Source organism: Abrus precatorius, unplaced genomic scaffold (genome assembly GCF_003935025.1).
Source record: "Abrus precatorius isolate BTA unplaced genomic scaffold, Abrus_2018 Scaffold8, whole genome shotgun sequence".
NCBI classification, from domain to species: domain Eukaryota; kingdom Viridiplantae; phylum Streptophyta; class Magnoliopsida; order Fabales; family Fabaceae; genus Abrus; species Abrus precatorius.
The window spans coordinates 26,711,790-26,727,950 of NW_020874428.1; the positions used below are offsets into that span (position 1 = coordinate 26,711,790).

A 16,161-nucleotide genomic window follows, 5' to 3' on the forward strand; every position below is an offset into this window, starting at 1 on the left:
GGTTTCATATTGAGGTTCCTTTCAGTTGATCTGCACCAGTTGATAAAATAAGGATGCGTACTAAACTTGAGCTCTTTATTAATTGAATACATATATAATGCAATTTGACAGAAGAAAGAAAAAACATTTTTTAGAACTGTGGATAAGCCCTGGTTATCACAGAAAATGCCACAGCCGCATATATATACAAAGATATTTGTTGACTAATTTTTCAAGTGTACCCTATATACTGGGAAATAAAATAGGTTTCAAAATAACTTGGATGCTCGGATAACAGAGATTTTAGGTGAAAAAGAAAATCTTGAGTGCATAGGAAAGTAGGAAAATGTCCACTTTAATTACGTGATTGCCTTCGTTTCAACATCTTAAAACATTTACATTACATATTTTGGGTAGTTGTTTAAACAGATTTGATATTTTAGAAAACAATTTGATTAACTAGTCATAGTTTGGCAACCTAATTAATGTCAGAGTTTAGAATTTAGCCATGAATTAAACAATTGGCCATCAAGCTTCTGATTATTTCGTGGGGGAAACTTCACTATTTAAACAAAAGTACACATGTTTCCTTGTGGCCGTGGGAGTGGGAGCAAGAAGAACGTTAACGCGATAAACTAATACACGGTTTTAGCTTTCCACATACTTAGTTGAAGAAAAAAGGAATTAGAAAACCTTTTACGAGAAATGGAAGAAGAATGAAGGAAGAGAAAGGTTACACACACAAATTATTTGGCCGACGTGATCAAATAAATAAATGACTAATTTATTATACTTTTTTAATGGTTTGAACAAATAGGTGATTGAGCTAACGTAGTATACTAATGTGTCTATATCGTCAATGATAATATGAATGAACGTAAAATCTCATTGGATAAAATAATGGGACAATGCTGTCACGGCGATGCCTACTATATATTATCATATGCATAGTTCTGAATTAATGAATCCCATCCATTTTTTTGTTTTTACCCAAAAGAACCAAAACTAAGGGCATCAAAATCAAATCAAGCATTGCTGGATAGCAAAGTCCAACGTTCAAATTTGAGCAAAATTATTAAATCCTAGGCCCAATTTCTGCAAATTCATCATTGTACCACGATAAAAAAATAAAAATAGAAAAACATGTACCCCCCCCCCCTCCCCCCCACTCACCCTTCACAATCGCATCCTCACCCCGTCTAATTCGTGACGTGTCCTTGTCCACAACGCTGAACCAAAGGAGACACTCCACGTGTACGGTCAGCAAGATAACCCCACTCAAGATCCAACGGACATTATGCTAATATTATATTTTATTTTTTTTCAAAAACTTGGTTTTTTCTCTGTTAACATTTTCTAACCTAACATTAGCGGTTCTGAGATAGTGCATTGGTGAGTGGGTCTCCAACGAGGGTCCCACCAATGCAAATGCATAAAGCGAAAGCTCTTTATCTTCAACCCTCCTGGCCCACTCATTCTCTATAAAATTCCACACCCTTTCATCGCAATCAAGGGTAACTGCTATTTTTTCTTTCTTTCTCTGTTCTGCATGCTCTGCTTCACTCAGAAACAGAGCATGGCTTCTCTCACATTCTCGTTCTCCCTCTTCTTCATGCTTACTACATTCTATGCTTCATCATCAGGTAAATCAGCTCTTGCTTCTTTAAACATGCATTTTCTTTTGCTTCTTAGTTTTTACAATACTTGCTTGCCTATATGTTTAAACGTGAATGCAATCTTTCAACGTGTTTTTCAGAAGCGGGTTCTATCGGAATTAACTACGGAAGAGTGGCGAACGACCTACCTACCCCGGCGAAGGTGGTGGAGCTTCTGAAGACTCAGGGTCTGAACCGTGTGAAGCTCTACGACACCGACGCCACCGTGCTAAACGCGTTTGCCAACTCGGGCATCAAGGTGGTGGTTGCCATGCCAAACGAGCTTCTCTCAAACGCCGCCGCGGATCAATCCTTCACCGACGCATGGGTCCAAGCAAACATCTCAAAATACTACCCAGCCACCCAAATCGAAGCCATAGCCGTGGGAAACGAAGTGTTCGTTGACCCAAACAACACCACAAAGTTCCTCGTACCTGCCATGAACAACGTCCACGCTTCACTCTCCAAGTACAACCTCGACAGCAACATCAAAATCTCGTCACCAATCGCACTCTCCGCTCTTCAAACCTCATACCCAACCTCGTCCGGTGCGTTCAAAACCGAACTGGTCGAACAGGTTATAAAACCGATGCTGGATTTCCTTCGCAAAACCGGGTCATACCTCATGGTTAACGCGTACCCGTTCTTCGCGTATTCGGCAAACTCCGACACGATCGCGTTGAACTACGCGCTCTTCAAGGATAACCCTGGGGTCGTTGATTCGGGTAACGGCTTGCGATACACGAACCTCTTCGACGCTCAAGTCGACGCCGTTTTTGCTGCCATGTCAGCACTTCAATACGACGACGTCAAGATCGAGGTTTCGGAGACGGGTTGGCCCTCCGCTGGGGACTCTAACGAGATTGGAGCTGGCCCAGACAATGCGGCGTCGTATAACGGAAACTTGGTTCGGCGCGTGTTGGGTGGGAGTGGAACCCCCTTGAGGCCCAAGGATCCACTTAACGTTTTTTTGTTCGCGCTCTTCAACGAGAACCAGAAACAAGGCCCAACATCGGAGAGAAACTATGGGCTTTTCTATCCAAGTGAACAGAAGGTTTATGATATTCCGTTGACGGTTAAGGAGGTTAATGAAGCGCCTTCAAACAGCGTGTCGAAGAGTGAGGTTCCGGTGTCGACGACGTCGTTTCGGGGCCAGACGTGGTGCGTGGCGAACGGTGCTTCTTCGGTTGAGAAGCTGGCGAACGCTCTTAATTACGCATGTGGGGAAGGTGGTGCTGATTGCACTCCAATTCAACCGGATGCCACGTGTTACAATCCCAACACGTTGGAGGCTCACGCTTCCTACGCTTTCAACAGTTACTATCAGAAGAAGTCACGTGCAACTGGCACGTGCGATTTTGGTGGGACTGCTTATGTCGTCACTCAACCTCCCAGTAAGTGTATCTTTCATTTTCCCCTTTCAAAAAAGCTTTGCATTAAAATGTGCATCAAGTTAGATTTTAACTTATGTTGACACTGTGATTTGTGAATCGTTGTTGCAGAGTATGGGAACTGCGAATTCCCCACAGGATACTGAATGGACGGAGATGGAGTGGGTTAGGTGAAAACCTATATTTGGATTTTTCAGATGGATTCGGTGCAGATTTTATCCTTTTACTCTTCCTTGGTAGCACGCTTATGTAGGCTTCGAGACACGTGCCATGCTTTTATTGTTTTCTTTCGATTTATTTATAATAAATATATTTATGAGTAGCTTGGAAGATTACTTTCACTCATTTCTTTGTAATTATCCCTATTTATTTTTTAATTAATATATACAATACATTTCTTACCATCCTTTGTTTCTTCTGTGTTTTATTCGAAGCTCGATTTCTTTTTATTCTCTTTAAAATATTTTCATTTTGTTGCTTTGCGAGATAATGTGACAAATTACAACTAGAATCTTTATTGTATGTTAAGCGTGACTTCTATTTATTTAAAGTAGTTAGAACTATCATATACATTTTTATTGGACTATCTAGTACCCAAAATGAAGGTTAATAATTGGCTCAATTAAAAATCATGATATCACGCATTCTCACCATTTTTAACGTAAACGTGATTTCTATACGTATATAAACTAATCACTAAACAAATTGATAGGTTGCCTCTGAAGGGCAAACCAAAGCCCTACTTAGTACATATCCAGCATGTCTAACATGTAAAAAGAATCAGAGGATAAAAGCTTTCATCAATTATTTTTCGTTTATGGCGAATTGGTGTGAACTTGGTTTAAGTTGTTTATTAAATACAATCATATGTTTTTATCAATTTTCAAATATTTTGAGTTTTCGTATGAACTAAATGTTTCCAAACATGCACTTTGTTTGAATTTCTACATTTAACATTATATATCTGAAGATGAAAATTGAATGATATTATTTCTATTTCCCTTATGACAATCAATCCACTCTCATCCTTTCAATTGATTGCAAAATGCAAAATGCAAATCCAAATTATATTGAAAATATTTATATTGGCAAATCACTTTCCATTCGTCTTAATTATATAATAAAACCAAATATTTATTATTTATAGATATTATTCTTTTTCACACATTTTTGTTTTTCTAATTTTATAACACGTACTTTTCAGGCTTATAATATATGATTAAATGCATTTTCAATTGTTCAATTCAAAATGTTTCCTTAAATTTCTATAAGCAATGGTCAATTTTTTATAATTACATTGAGAATAATAAAACATTTATAAATTATCAGTAAAATAACTTTAAACATTTTTAAAGTTATTATTAATATGAGACAATTATTAATTGCCCTTTTAAATTGTCATTTTTAATATTTTCTGACTTGCGTGTTTTTAGGTATATTATTTCCCTCCTCAATCTTATTTTTTCAGTTCTAAACATTAAGTATATGTTCGTTTAAGTAAAAAATATCCATTATGTAATGGAACTAACCAAACCTATTTGTTAAATCTATGTACACAGAAATCGAATTTAAAACTATTTTAAGAATCAAGACTCGTTGATCTCCCTCCCTTTTACTTAAATAATCTTTTCAACAGTACAACTACTCATGATGCGTTACATTTTAGAAAATGCAACTATAAAAGTGTGTTTGTCTATAAACAAGTAAAGGCAAATTCAAACTCAATTTAGTTTGAAGCATACAGCGATTTAAACCCACTCTTACTAAAATTCAAGTGAACATATCCTTGCATAATAATGTAAAGATAACCTTACTCTAAAAAAAATGTTTCAAACCACTCTGTCCTGAATATTTTAAGCTTGTCCTTAATATTTATGGATATATTACTAAACACAGTCTTTTTAAATACATATATCGTATATTTACATTTTATCAATTTATTTGTATGTGTCTCTCTCTCTTCAATCATATCAAAAGCAAAAATTTGGAAACATCGTAGGGTGTAGCCTACAGTGGGTTGCAGGGGGTAGGCAAAAAATTATTTCCATAATTTGTATTCAAACAACTCTACTGATATGTAAAAAATATATATTTTTTAGTAAACAGTTATCGCTTTTAATATAACAAATTGTTATTTATATTCTAAAATTATTAAATCTGGGGGCAAATAATTATAAATATTAAGAATCATGATTTCAATAGGAGATTTACTTGTTATAAAAGGACATAAAATATTACGGTGAAAGACATGAACTTTTTCTCAAAGCTCAAAATCAATTCCCTTGTTTCAATTTTGTTTTTTGCACTGGCAAAAACAATTGTTTGGGTCTCTCACGAAAAACCCCACCTCAAGTATATGGGCTTCTTTAATAGCAGCATTTATTTTGCTTATTGCACGGAACCCAACAATATTATCTTCTTTATGGGTCAACAACATCTAAAGTTCTATATATTTAAATAATGCAGCGTCACTCACAGAATAAAACCTGAAAATGTTAAAAGGCCTCTGGCCCAGCTCTGCATAATTTTGAGTAACATTTTATCTCCTGACCCGAAAAACTATTTTTTTATTTATCTTATGAATGTTTCAATATCTTATTAAATAGTTAAATTTCAAATATTTTTCTTTTCAATTTCTCAAACAAAATCTTAATTAAAAAATAAATATAATTATGAATTAATGTAAAAAACTATATATTTTGAGGAGTCAAATAATCAAATTTAGAGGCTGAATTATTATTATTTTAATTAAATCAATACAATATGCTTTAAGGGTTCACTGTTTATTGAATAACTAGAGAAACCATAACACTGCTCGAGGAATGTTAAGAACTGAGCAAGGTCTGCAACTCATACAGACGAATTTTCTGGGGTGCTGTACCTGTATCCTCCTTGCGAGGCATTGACAAATGAACGGAAATGGAAACTGTGTCTTTTCCCAACTACTCTTTTTCTATTTTTTAAAATATTACCCAATAACCACAAAATTCTTGGATGAAGATTACACTTTTTCTTCGTTGAGATGGAATAAAATCTCGTTATAAAAAATAATTATAAACATCTTTTAATTTATTGTAACAACTTTTTTTTTAATGACGATAGATTCTTAATATCTTACTTTTAAAAATAATTATTAAATATATAATCTATATTCTTTCATATAATAAAATTTTATTAAATAAATATTCAATTAAATTGTATTTTTTAAAAACACTCTGACGACTGATTCTTTTATTGAAAAGTAAGATTTTTTTTTTAAGAGCAACCAAAGTCAAGCTTTGTAGTATTAATGTATATTTAATTTTATATGTAATGGTCATGCATCTACATTTATTTTATCACTATTAAAAATAATTTTTCAGCTTAAATATTTTCAGTGAATTTTAAAATTTTAAATAATTTTAATTCTAACTTTTTTATAAAATTTTTTAAAGATTCAATAAAAATAAAAACCAACATGTATAAATATTTTAATGCAATATATTAATATCAAAAGTAAAAAGTAAAAAAATTAAAATAACTAAAATAAAAATGTTGCTAAAAGATGAAGACTAAAAATATATTTAAAATTAGTTTTTACATTGAATTTACTATTATTTTAACATTAAATTAAACATACGTTCAAATATATATTTAGACAACATATATAATCGTATAAAACTGTATGTTAATATAAAAGTTATAATTTCTAGCATTAAAATAAATTAATATCTAAGTAATTTAACGTCAACTGAAAAATCTTATTAATACCTTTACAACAGAGTTGAAAAAGAAATACATGGATTCCTTTTAATTTATTATTATTCATATTATTGTTTCTTTAAAAATTCTTTTCTTTTTCACGACAAAAAAAATCCCTTTTATTGTAAAAAAACAATTTCCCTGCTGTGATTGCTAAGCAGCCATGGCTGATGAAAGACTTTTTAATTTTGGGGAAAAATATTAGGTCTTGGAATTTATGACATGCAATATAAACATTGAATGGTTGAGGCAGATGAAATTGAAGATTGGAGTAGGATTGAAAAATAAAAACCATAGGGTAAAGGAGGGATAGATGCAGCAGTTGGGGGGTGAGCATATGATATTATTAGTTGGGGTTGGTGTTGGGGTGTTGGTGTGGTGTGTGGTGTGTGGTGTGTGGTGTGTGGACGGAATAATAAAAAGCCTAACCGACCACAGCAGGGGCATGAATGGATAAGCATGAAAATGTTGCGTAACAAAATGCAAATGCAAATGCATTCCAATGCGCGGGTGCATCATTTTCCCGCGCAAGAATCACCCAACAAATAAAAGAAAAAGACAAAAAGCGTGTGTGAGAGAGAGAGATTGGACTTCACTTGAGAATGAGATTATTGCGTTTCCCGAGCACAAACTCGCGTGCCCGCTTCGCTTGGACAAACTAAACTATATTTTTCTTTTTAAATTAAATTCAAAAAAGTTGTGGCCATTTCCCATTTCCCATTTCCCAGAGTCCCCACTACAAACTCTGCATCCTGTCTTCTTTTTTTCTTTCTCTCTCCCTTTCAACTTCTATAATAACCCCCTAATATCAACTAACTTTTCAACACATTTACATCTCTCCATTTTATTTTATTTTTATTGTAATTAAAGTACTTGTATTTCAAAATCATATTTAAATTAATGTAAAAAAAACATTACTCTTACTTTAAATAAAAATTGTATAAAAAAATTAAAATATTGTTAAACAAAATTAATTTTATAAAATTGAATCCATTTAAATTTAATTTTATAAATATATAACTAAACATATGGTAGACAGGTAGAAGTCTCTAGGAGCTGAGGAGTGATTTCTTTTAACACATAAATTCTTCTCATCTGAAATAACTTTAAACGTACGAGTTCATATTTTTATTTTGCTGGTCATTGAATTGAAAATTTATTTTAAAATAAAAATAATAATAAATATTTTTTAGCATATACCTGAATTATTTTTTTTAAATATATAAAAAATATTTATTAAAATATATCTGGACTTGGAGTTTACTCATTTTTTTATTTTTATTAAAAATATTTATGTCAATGTGAAACTTTAACAAAAAAGATTAACAGTCCTTAGACAAAAATAATTGCTTTTAATTAAAGTCACATGCCTTATTCTAAGGCTGTGTTTGGATTAGTGATCAAGAGTAAAATAAGATAAAATAAAGTGGTATTTGATTAAATTACAATGTCATACTAATTATGGATTTATGGAATGATTTCGACAAGCTTTAAACCTCAAGCTTGTAAAATTAAAACCATTAAAACACACGGTAATTAACTTTTCTTTTTTTTTACTCTTTCGTGCTCTTAAAATTTTCCTTCACTACTGCAGAGTCTTTTATCATGTTAAAATGCAGCCCTATCATTCATGAAAAAAAGGGGGAAAAAACTTATAATGCATGTAATGTGTATGTACATGAAAAAGGTTTGAGGTGGTTAAATAAAGCTGCATGTATGTATTCTTGCTGCAAAAGGAACCCTTGTCAAGCTCTCTGGCCTGAACTACAACCCAATGTCCAGCTCTCGAAGCAAGCGCAATGCAGAGGCAGAGAAATGAAGGTGAGTTACTGTTGGTGTAGAAAGAAACGAGGTGGAGAAGATTGAGGAGTTTCTATTACCAATTTACCATTAGACCAGTGGGGTCAAGTCCTTGCCCCTTAATGCACTGTATGGATCCCTATTCTCACAAGGAAAAGCATAACTTAGCCGTAAAGAAAGTTATAAATCAAATTCAATGTTTTTTTGTTGCTATTATAAATCAATTTAATCCCCTATTCACATTTGACATTAAAAAATCTGTAAACTTGACTATTACTTGAATCTTTAAAAATGGTACTGCTACTACCCTAGTCAATTTGAACCTAACGTTGCCAGAGAACAATAATAGTTCCTGAATTTTAATATCCTTCAGTTAACTAGCACTCTGGATGACTAGATTTAAACTTATCCATATCAACATAAAGTTCTAAAAAATATTAATTTTTCCTAAATCATGAGCATCATCTATAAAAATTAATACTGTTTAAGCCGAAAATATACACATTATGGTATGAATAACCTTTTTTAAATATTTTTTCAATTTCAGAAATTTAACTTGGACTACTTTGTTAATTTTTAATGTTAAAACTTTAAAGTTGAATTTAAAAATATTTTTTTCTAAAATATTGAAGATAAAAATTAATCTGTCACAATAACTAAAACCATGAACTCTTTTTTATGTAAAGAACAAGTCAAAGGCCCAAGAACAAATTAATCAAAATAGTCCGTGGGTAGTAACATCCATGACATCAAAAGTAAGCATCTAAGAAGGAGGGTGTTCATAAATCATTAATCACTTATTGTGAGAACCACTTTAACAAGCTATTTTCTTGATAAATGGTGGTGATAAGTTTGCCATTTTTCCTGCTAGTCATCGACTTGAGCCCGTCTCTTTATGCAAAATCTGGGTGCCTCGGCATCGCTGCGGCATTGCATTGCTCGGAGTCAACAATAGTGAGATTGAATATTATAAAAAATTAAGAATCTCTTTTGGGTGAATTTTACTATTCACCCCAAAACATTGCTTCTCACTCTATTCTTATTCTCAACCTATCTCTTTTCCTTTGCCACCATGTGGGTGTTCCAAGATATCTAGAAAACCATCATCGTTTTGGTTTACTACTACTTTATCATCCCCGATCACTCCACAACCCCATCTTTGCCATGAAGGTACCATTTTCCCCTTTCGCTACGACACCTTACTTTCAAGCAATATTTTTATTCATTTCTATGTAATAATTAAAATATAATAATAAAGTTAAGTAAGGTAAAAAGTTTAACACATAATATATGAAAATATAAAAAAATATTTAATGAAAAAAATATTATTTATCAAATTTTTTAATTAATATTCTACAAATAATGGTAAGTGGAAATCTAAAAGTAAAGTTGAAATTGAATGGGTATAAAAACTGCATTAAGATAAATCAGAAATAAAAGGGGCAAAAGGACAATTGGTAGGGGTGTATTTGGAGGGGGCATTACAAATGTGGATAAGATGTGGATTGACCAAGTCACGAGTGAAAGGAGATGACTCTTTCTTAGACGCTGTGTGGTTGTCCACCATCACATCTAATGAACCATTTTTAATTTTCTAGAATGAGCCATGAGGCCAAAATGAACCCAAGTCAGATTAGGGTGGCTACGGTTGTGTGGGTCCACCTTGGGTTGAGTAAGTGACTAGTTCTATTAATAAATATTTCTGGAATACTTTATACTTTATTAAATAATATTTTTTTTTATCAAGCTAGATAAATTTTAAAATTAAGTGAATTTAACCTCCCATTGATTCCTTTATATATTAAATTTACACTTTTAAATAATTTCTCTCAGTTTTATTATAAATTAAATCAATTTAATCGTCTTATGCTGTAAACTTCTCAACTGTAACATTATTAAGTTACACTCTAAATTAAAATTAAATAAATCAGAATATTTTCTATTTAAATTCTAATTTGTATCTGGTAAAAAATAAATAAATTTTATCAGATTTTAACTAAAATTCTCGATGATAAACTTTTTAAATTATTTCATATTGTAAGTCTAATTCCGTCATAAATCTTCAATACACAAATTTTTTTTAACTAACATTTAATTAAGTATATGTTGTATTTTTATGTAAAAAATATGTCATTGTATTGCCATTTTGTTTTCAATCTCTAAGTTGAAAACTTGTTTCAAACCTTGAGTTTATAATTTTTTTCTTTTTAATTTACCCTCATCTATGTGAAGAAAGATGCAGTGATTGTGCATCCTTGTGCCCCACCAATTTTTTTCCTAGTTTTTAAGGAGCTGTTTGGTTCTATAATATTTTTTTAATTTTTTATTTTGTTTAATTTTCTCTTTCATCTACGAAAAGTAAAATGTTCTATCTTTTTTATTTTATTTTTCTTTCATATTTTTTAACTGCTTTTTTAACTCTTAAATAAAGTTTTAAAAGTTTTTAGATGACGATTAAAGAAAGTAGTAAACATCTTAATTATTACTTTTAATTTTAAATGGAATACGCATTTAATTACTTCACAAAATTTAAGAAACATAGTTAGTTTAATTAGTGACATTAATGTCATCAATAATTTGTGTCATTTTTTAAAATTATTGAGACATGCTATCTTATTTTTCTTCGATCTAATTAATTAATTTGTTTCCATTAAAGATATCCTTATAAAAATTCTTTAAGCAAATTTATATTTAGGACCAGAGGCAGTGGTACAGTAATTTCATTAATCAATTGAAGCATAATTAAAATAAAAAAATATGACTTCATTAAAATATTAAAATGATGTATGATATAACTTTTTAATAGAAGATTTTTATAGTTTTTTAATAATGTTTTTTCAATTCATGCAATATTATAGAAGATAAAAAAAATATATAATAAATCTTTATTAAAAATGACATAATTTAATGTTGCTTAATGCATTGATTGTTTTGAATATTATAAATAGTTTTATAACAACTTTTTTTATATAATTTTTTAATTATGCACATTGTTGCACATGGTAAAATTTTTTTAATAAAATAACTCTCAATATTAAGATATTTTATATCAGTTTAAAATACAATAAAGATATTTTTTAAGACTATATAATTAAAAAAAAAACCAACTCTTGAAAATAAGTTAAACTTTAATTTTTATTATGCTAATAGAAAATAGAAATTACATTACACTGTATTAAAATTAAAAGAAGATGTGTGTGTTTTTACTTTTTAAAATTATTTAACTGTCTTTAAGTTACATACTGGGTATTTATTAATATTTTTCTAATTTAAAATAGAGGGACTACTTTCTTTTCCCTCTGTGTGTATATTAGAGAGTATTGGAGAAGGATGTAGGGGCATAGATGGGGAAAGCATTTTACATTTTTTGAAAGTTAGGCTCAATCATGCGTTGGAGGGAATACCAAGGAATAAATGATATAAAGAAAAAGAAATTAATGGGGTCATGTGAAATGAGTGAGCATATAAACATCCATTATTCTCTCTCTTTTCTTTTTAAATATCTTTATTTTAGTAAATGTTACACGTACTATTCACATAATAAAATGTAACTAAAAATGTACTGCTATTTAAGAAAAAAAGGTATCATTTCACTTATTTAATCTTTAATTAAAATTTAATTCAATTTAAACTCAATTAAGTTGGATCAACTTTTAGTCTGTTTGACTAGAAAAAAAGTAAGTAAATATTTAAAATTTTAGTCTATTTGTTTGCTTAAATAAATCTTATGTTGCACAGTTGTTTTATTAAATTATATAACCACAAAAATTATAGAATAAAAAACACGAAAAGGTACAAAGGTGAGTATCAAATTAATTTAAAGTAGTAAATTTATGAATTATAATTTTAAAGATATATACTTCATAATATGCAGTAATATACTATTTTTAATAAAATTACATGCAAAATATATCAACCCTGATTTAAAATTGGGTAACACGTAGTGACATGTTAATTTGCAATTATGTTAATTTTTATAATTGGATCTAAAATTTTGATAAAATTATTTTTTATTTATCATTATTTTTATTAGAATTAACTATTTTATTAATATTTTAAAGTTGACTTATAGTTTAAGACGAAGAAATAATAATAATAATAATAATAATAATTATTTAATTTAATTTAATAAAACTATAATCACAATAAAAAGGCACTATTTTTACTCGTCCGTTTCTTTGGAAAAGAAAAATGGAATTTTAAGTATTAATAATGTAAATCATACAATTTTTAATAATAAAGTTACTTAGCCTCACCAACAAATACAACATGAAGAAGCAATTTTACTAAATTGATAATATAATCCTTAAACACTGGAATCTATTAAAGTTAATTAAAAATGTTAAAATTAAAATCAATGTTTTGAATCTAAAACGAAGGCTATTAAAATTAATTAAAGAACTTACTGGTCTGATTATTTTGACCACTTTTTTCTCGCCATATAACAGTGACCAATAATTGATAGAATTACATATAAAGATATTATAGTGTTAGAAAACAGATATGAATGGTTCACACAGGCGGTTACACGCTGTTTATTTTAAACGAAAGTTGGTTCACGCCACTAATTAATAAAGTTGCTATTGAAAATATTTGGCCGGCTATGAATGCCACTCACGCATCTCACAGTCAACTCCTTCTCCCTCAGCCAAAATCATTGAAGAGAAAATACAAACAAACTTTTTTTTTAGAAGAAAAATTTATTTAGATTATTACAAATTGGCGTAAAATCTGTACAAAATCGAAATCTATTGCTTCACAGGCAGGAAATTTTATTCATTTATTAAGATTTAAGATACAGATAAGATCCCCTGTGCTGTGCGTTTCACCACTCTGCGTGTGCCCACTGAAAAAGCCAAAAAAAAAAAAAAGAGAGAGAGGTATGATATCATGAAAGTGACCTCACCAGAACAAAAGTACACCAACCAACCAAAGGCAAATTTACCCCAAGAAACCACAAGGGCCTTATCGTCATTACACGACCACTCTTTAACCTTAAGTCCTTAACTCACTCTTCCTAGTTTGTAATAAATATTAAAAAAACAAGGTAAAATGACAAAAAAGAGAAGTAGAAGATAAAGGAGGGGATAAAGAAAGCAAGACAGGAGGTGAGTTTGTGAAGGAAGGCAGAAAGGTAAAGAAATCGAGAAAAAAAAAAAAAAGAAAAAAAGAAAAGAAAATGGCATTAGAGACAGAGAGAGGCAGAGAAACCCACAGAGAGAAGAAAGAAGCGAACACGCTTGTCATCCATTTATTATTATTAATATATTTTTTGTGTGTGTAGTTGAAGGAGCAGAAGAAGAAGAAGAAGAGAAGGTGGTACCGCCTCCAACTCTCTCTCTCTCTCTATCTATATTCATCATCTTAGACACTCATCCATCTCCCTAACAGCCATCAAACCCCATTAATATTTCACACCCTGAAATGTCTCTCTGAGTCCAAAGACTGCACCTTTTTGTGTCGGGTGAATCTGGGTGTTTCGATTTCCTTTCACTTCAGATGAGGAGGGGCAGAGGAGGAGCCACTGCCGCAGCTACTGCGGCGGCGGAGGTTGACGGATCCGGTGCGAGGAACGTTTTAAAGGAGCCTCGTTACCGTGGCGTGAGAAAGAGACCATGGGGGAGATTCGCAGCAGAGATCAGAGACCCTTTGAAGAAAGCGAGGGTTTGGTTAGGAACCTTCGATTCCGCGGAGGAAGCTGCTAGAGCCTACGACGCAGCCGCTAGGAGTCTCCGAGGTCCCAAAGCTAAAACAAATTTCCCTCTCTCACCCTTCTGTTACCATCATCCAACCACCGATCCCTTCTTCTACAACGGTTTTCAAGACCAACACAGCAACCTTCATAACATTAACAACCCTCAGAGACCCACCTCTAGCGGCATGAGTAGCACCGTCGAGTCCTTCAGTGGGCCCCGCCCTCACTCCGTTAAGCCTCCTTCTGCGACGCCGTTTTTGACTGCCACTCGCAGGTACCCTCGGACACCCCCTGTTGTTCCCGAAGATTGCCACAGCGACTGTGACTCCTCCTCCTCCGTATTAGACGACAGAGATAATAACATTGTTTCGTCGTCGTTTCGGCCCCCCTTGCCTTTCGATCTCAATGCGCTGCCTTTTGATGATGACGATGCTCGTGCCGATGTTAACGATAACGATCTTCGATGCACCGCGCTTTGCCTCTGATGCTGCTCCTAGCGCAAATTATTTTTAATTTCTTATTTTTTTACCCTTCTCCACTTGATTTTTTGTTATTTTTTTTCTTGCCATGCGGAAAAAAAATTAAAATGATGATGATGATGATGATCAGATGTAAGATTATGGTAATATGATCTTAATTCTGTGAGAGGATGATTCCGAGCTTTTCGTTTCTTTTTTTAATTTTATCTAAAAGGAAATATTAAAGTTAGAAAAAAAATGGAGGAAGTAATTATGATCTGATTGTTGAAGGATGTGTTTATGGATATGGAAGGGGTTTGTTGTGGGTATCTAATGTTGGTTTGGGTTGCTTACTCTCTAATTCTCACGGATACTCTTCTCTGTGTCTATGTATAATACTAGTTAACAAACAAATTCAGTGTTGTTCTAACCTTGTTAGATTTGGTTAGTTCTCCTCGTTATTTTTGGGTAATTTGGTTTCTATTTTTGTTTTGGCTGTTTTTATGTCTTAATTTCGTCATTGCAATGTTAGAACTCATTGCATACTTTGCATTTGGATGATTTTTGGTGGAAATGAATGTTTAGATGATGAGGGGAAACATAGTTTCTCGTGTAGGTACCATAGGTTTTGTTGTAGTTCTCATGTTTTTATTAATTTTATTTCCTTACCCTTGTGACCAAGTCTAAGCAGAGAGGTTCCAAAGGGAACTTTGTTTGGTGAGTGATGTAGGTGGTGATTATTTCTTCCTACCTTTACTTATTTTGTGAGCAATTGCAACAGGAAAAGAACTATCATTTTGCCTCCAATGGTACTCAAGCTGTTTGGCAGCGTGGGTGATTTAGACTTAGGGTGTGAATGATTGGACCGGGAAAAATGATTTCTTTTTTTCTTTTGTGACGTTTTTCTTCTTAGAAATAATGGCTTGTAACGCCGTAAATTAGGTTGTGTAAGAAAAGTATCGACAAATCGCAATTCCATGATTGTTGGTTTTGTCATTAAATTTTAGCGATCTGACCTAACGTTCTTTAGTGGAACACTATGTTAGAAAAGTTTGAATGATGATGCCTTTGTCCTCTTTCTCTTCTAACTTGTGGTTCCTCTTTGAATGGTGATCGGAAAATCCAAAGAGAGGAAGGTGTTGTGTTTATAGAAGGTGTTTGCGTGAAAGAAATTCGGGTTTCCTTGCATATTCCCTTTCCTACCCCACACTTAATGAAACCAACGTGACGCATGTAGAAACCGCGGGAATGATAGGTTGTTCTTGTGTTTGTTTTCATTCAATAGTGAGGATAGATAATAATAATAAGATGCAATAGTAAGGATTTCTGAAAAGTCAACGCAACAACTAACGCCAACCTAAACGCGCACTCTCCGTTTGAAGTGACCCTTCATTAGAGGCCTCTATTGTATCCACTTCTATGTTGAGGCCTAACCATTCTTG

The 16,161-nt window shown here is 32.1% G+C and overlaps 2 protein-coding genes across 4 annotated transcripts; both read left to right on the forward strand.

Annotated features, from left to right (window-relative positions):
- Positions 1 to 1,495: 1,495 nt before the first annotated feature.
- Positions 1,496 to 3,543, forward strand: LOC113846225 (glucan endo-1,3-beta-glucosidase 12). 3 transcript variants are annotated; one of them, XM_027474246.1, is made up of 3 exons: positions 1,496 to 1,622; positions 1,736 to 3,028; positions 3,137 to 3,543. In XM_027474246.1, exons 1-3 carry the CDS (start codon positions 1,529 to 1,531, stop codon positions 3,169 to 3,171), a joined length of 1,422 nt encoding a protein of 473 aa, XP_027330047.1. In that variant the 5' UTR covers positions 1,496 to 1,528; the 3' UTR covers positions 3,172 to 3,543. The 3 variants fall into 3 exon arrangements, with proteins under 3 accessions (XP_027330047.1, XP_027330046.1, XP_027330048.1); XM_027474247.1 differs by having other exon boundaries at positions 1,541 to 1,622; positions 1,739 to 3,028; XM_027474245.1 differs by having other exon boundaries at positions 1,736 to 3,428.
- A 10,109-nt stretch (positions 3,544 to 13,652) lies between these two features.
- Positions 13,653 to 15,158, forward strand: LOC113846905 (ethylene-responsive transcription factor 3). Its single transcript, XM_027475641.1, has 2 exons — positions 13,653 to 13,700; positions 13,851 to 15,158. Exon 2 carries the CDS (start codon positions 14,066 to 14,068, stop codon positions 14,744 to 14,746), a length of 681 nt encoding a protein of 226 aa, XP_027331442.1. The 5' UTR covers positions 13,653 to 13,700; positions 13,851 to 14,065; the 3' UTR covers positions 14,747 to 15,158.
- Positions 15,159 to 16,161: the final 1,003 nt, after the last annotated feature.

Bases quoted from the DNA above. Each gene is read 5' to 3' on its own strand.
- LOC113846225 (XM_027474245.1), top strand. From the start codon at position 1,529: ATGCTCTGCTTCACTCAGAAACAGAGCATGGCTTCTCTCACATTCTCG. The intron at 1,623-1,735 runs GTAAATCAGCTC...CGTGTTTTTCAG, and splicing joins ATTCTATGCTTCATCATCAG to AAGCGGGTTCTATCGGAATT.
- LOC113846905 (XM_027475641.1), top strand. From the start codon at position 14,066: ATGAGGAGGGGCAGAGGAGGAGCCACTGCCGCAGCTACTGCGGCGGCG.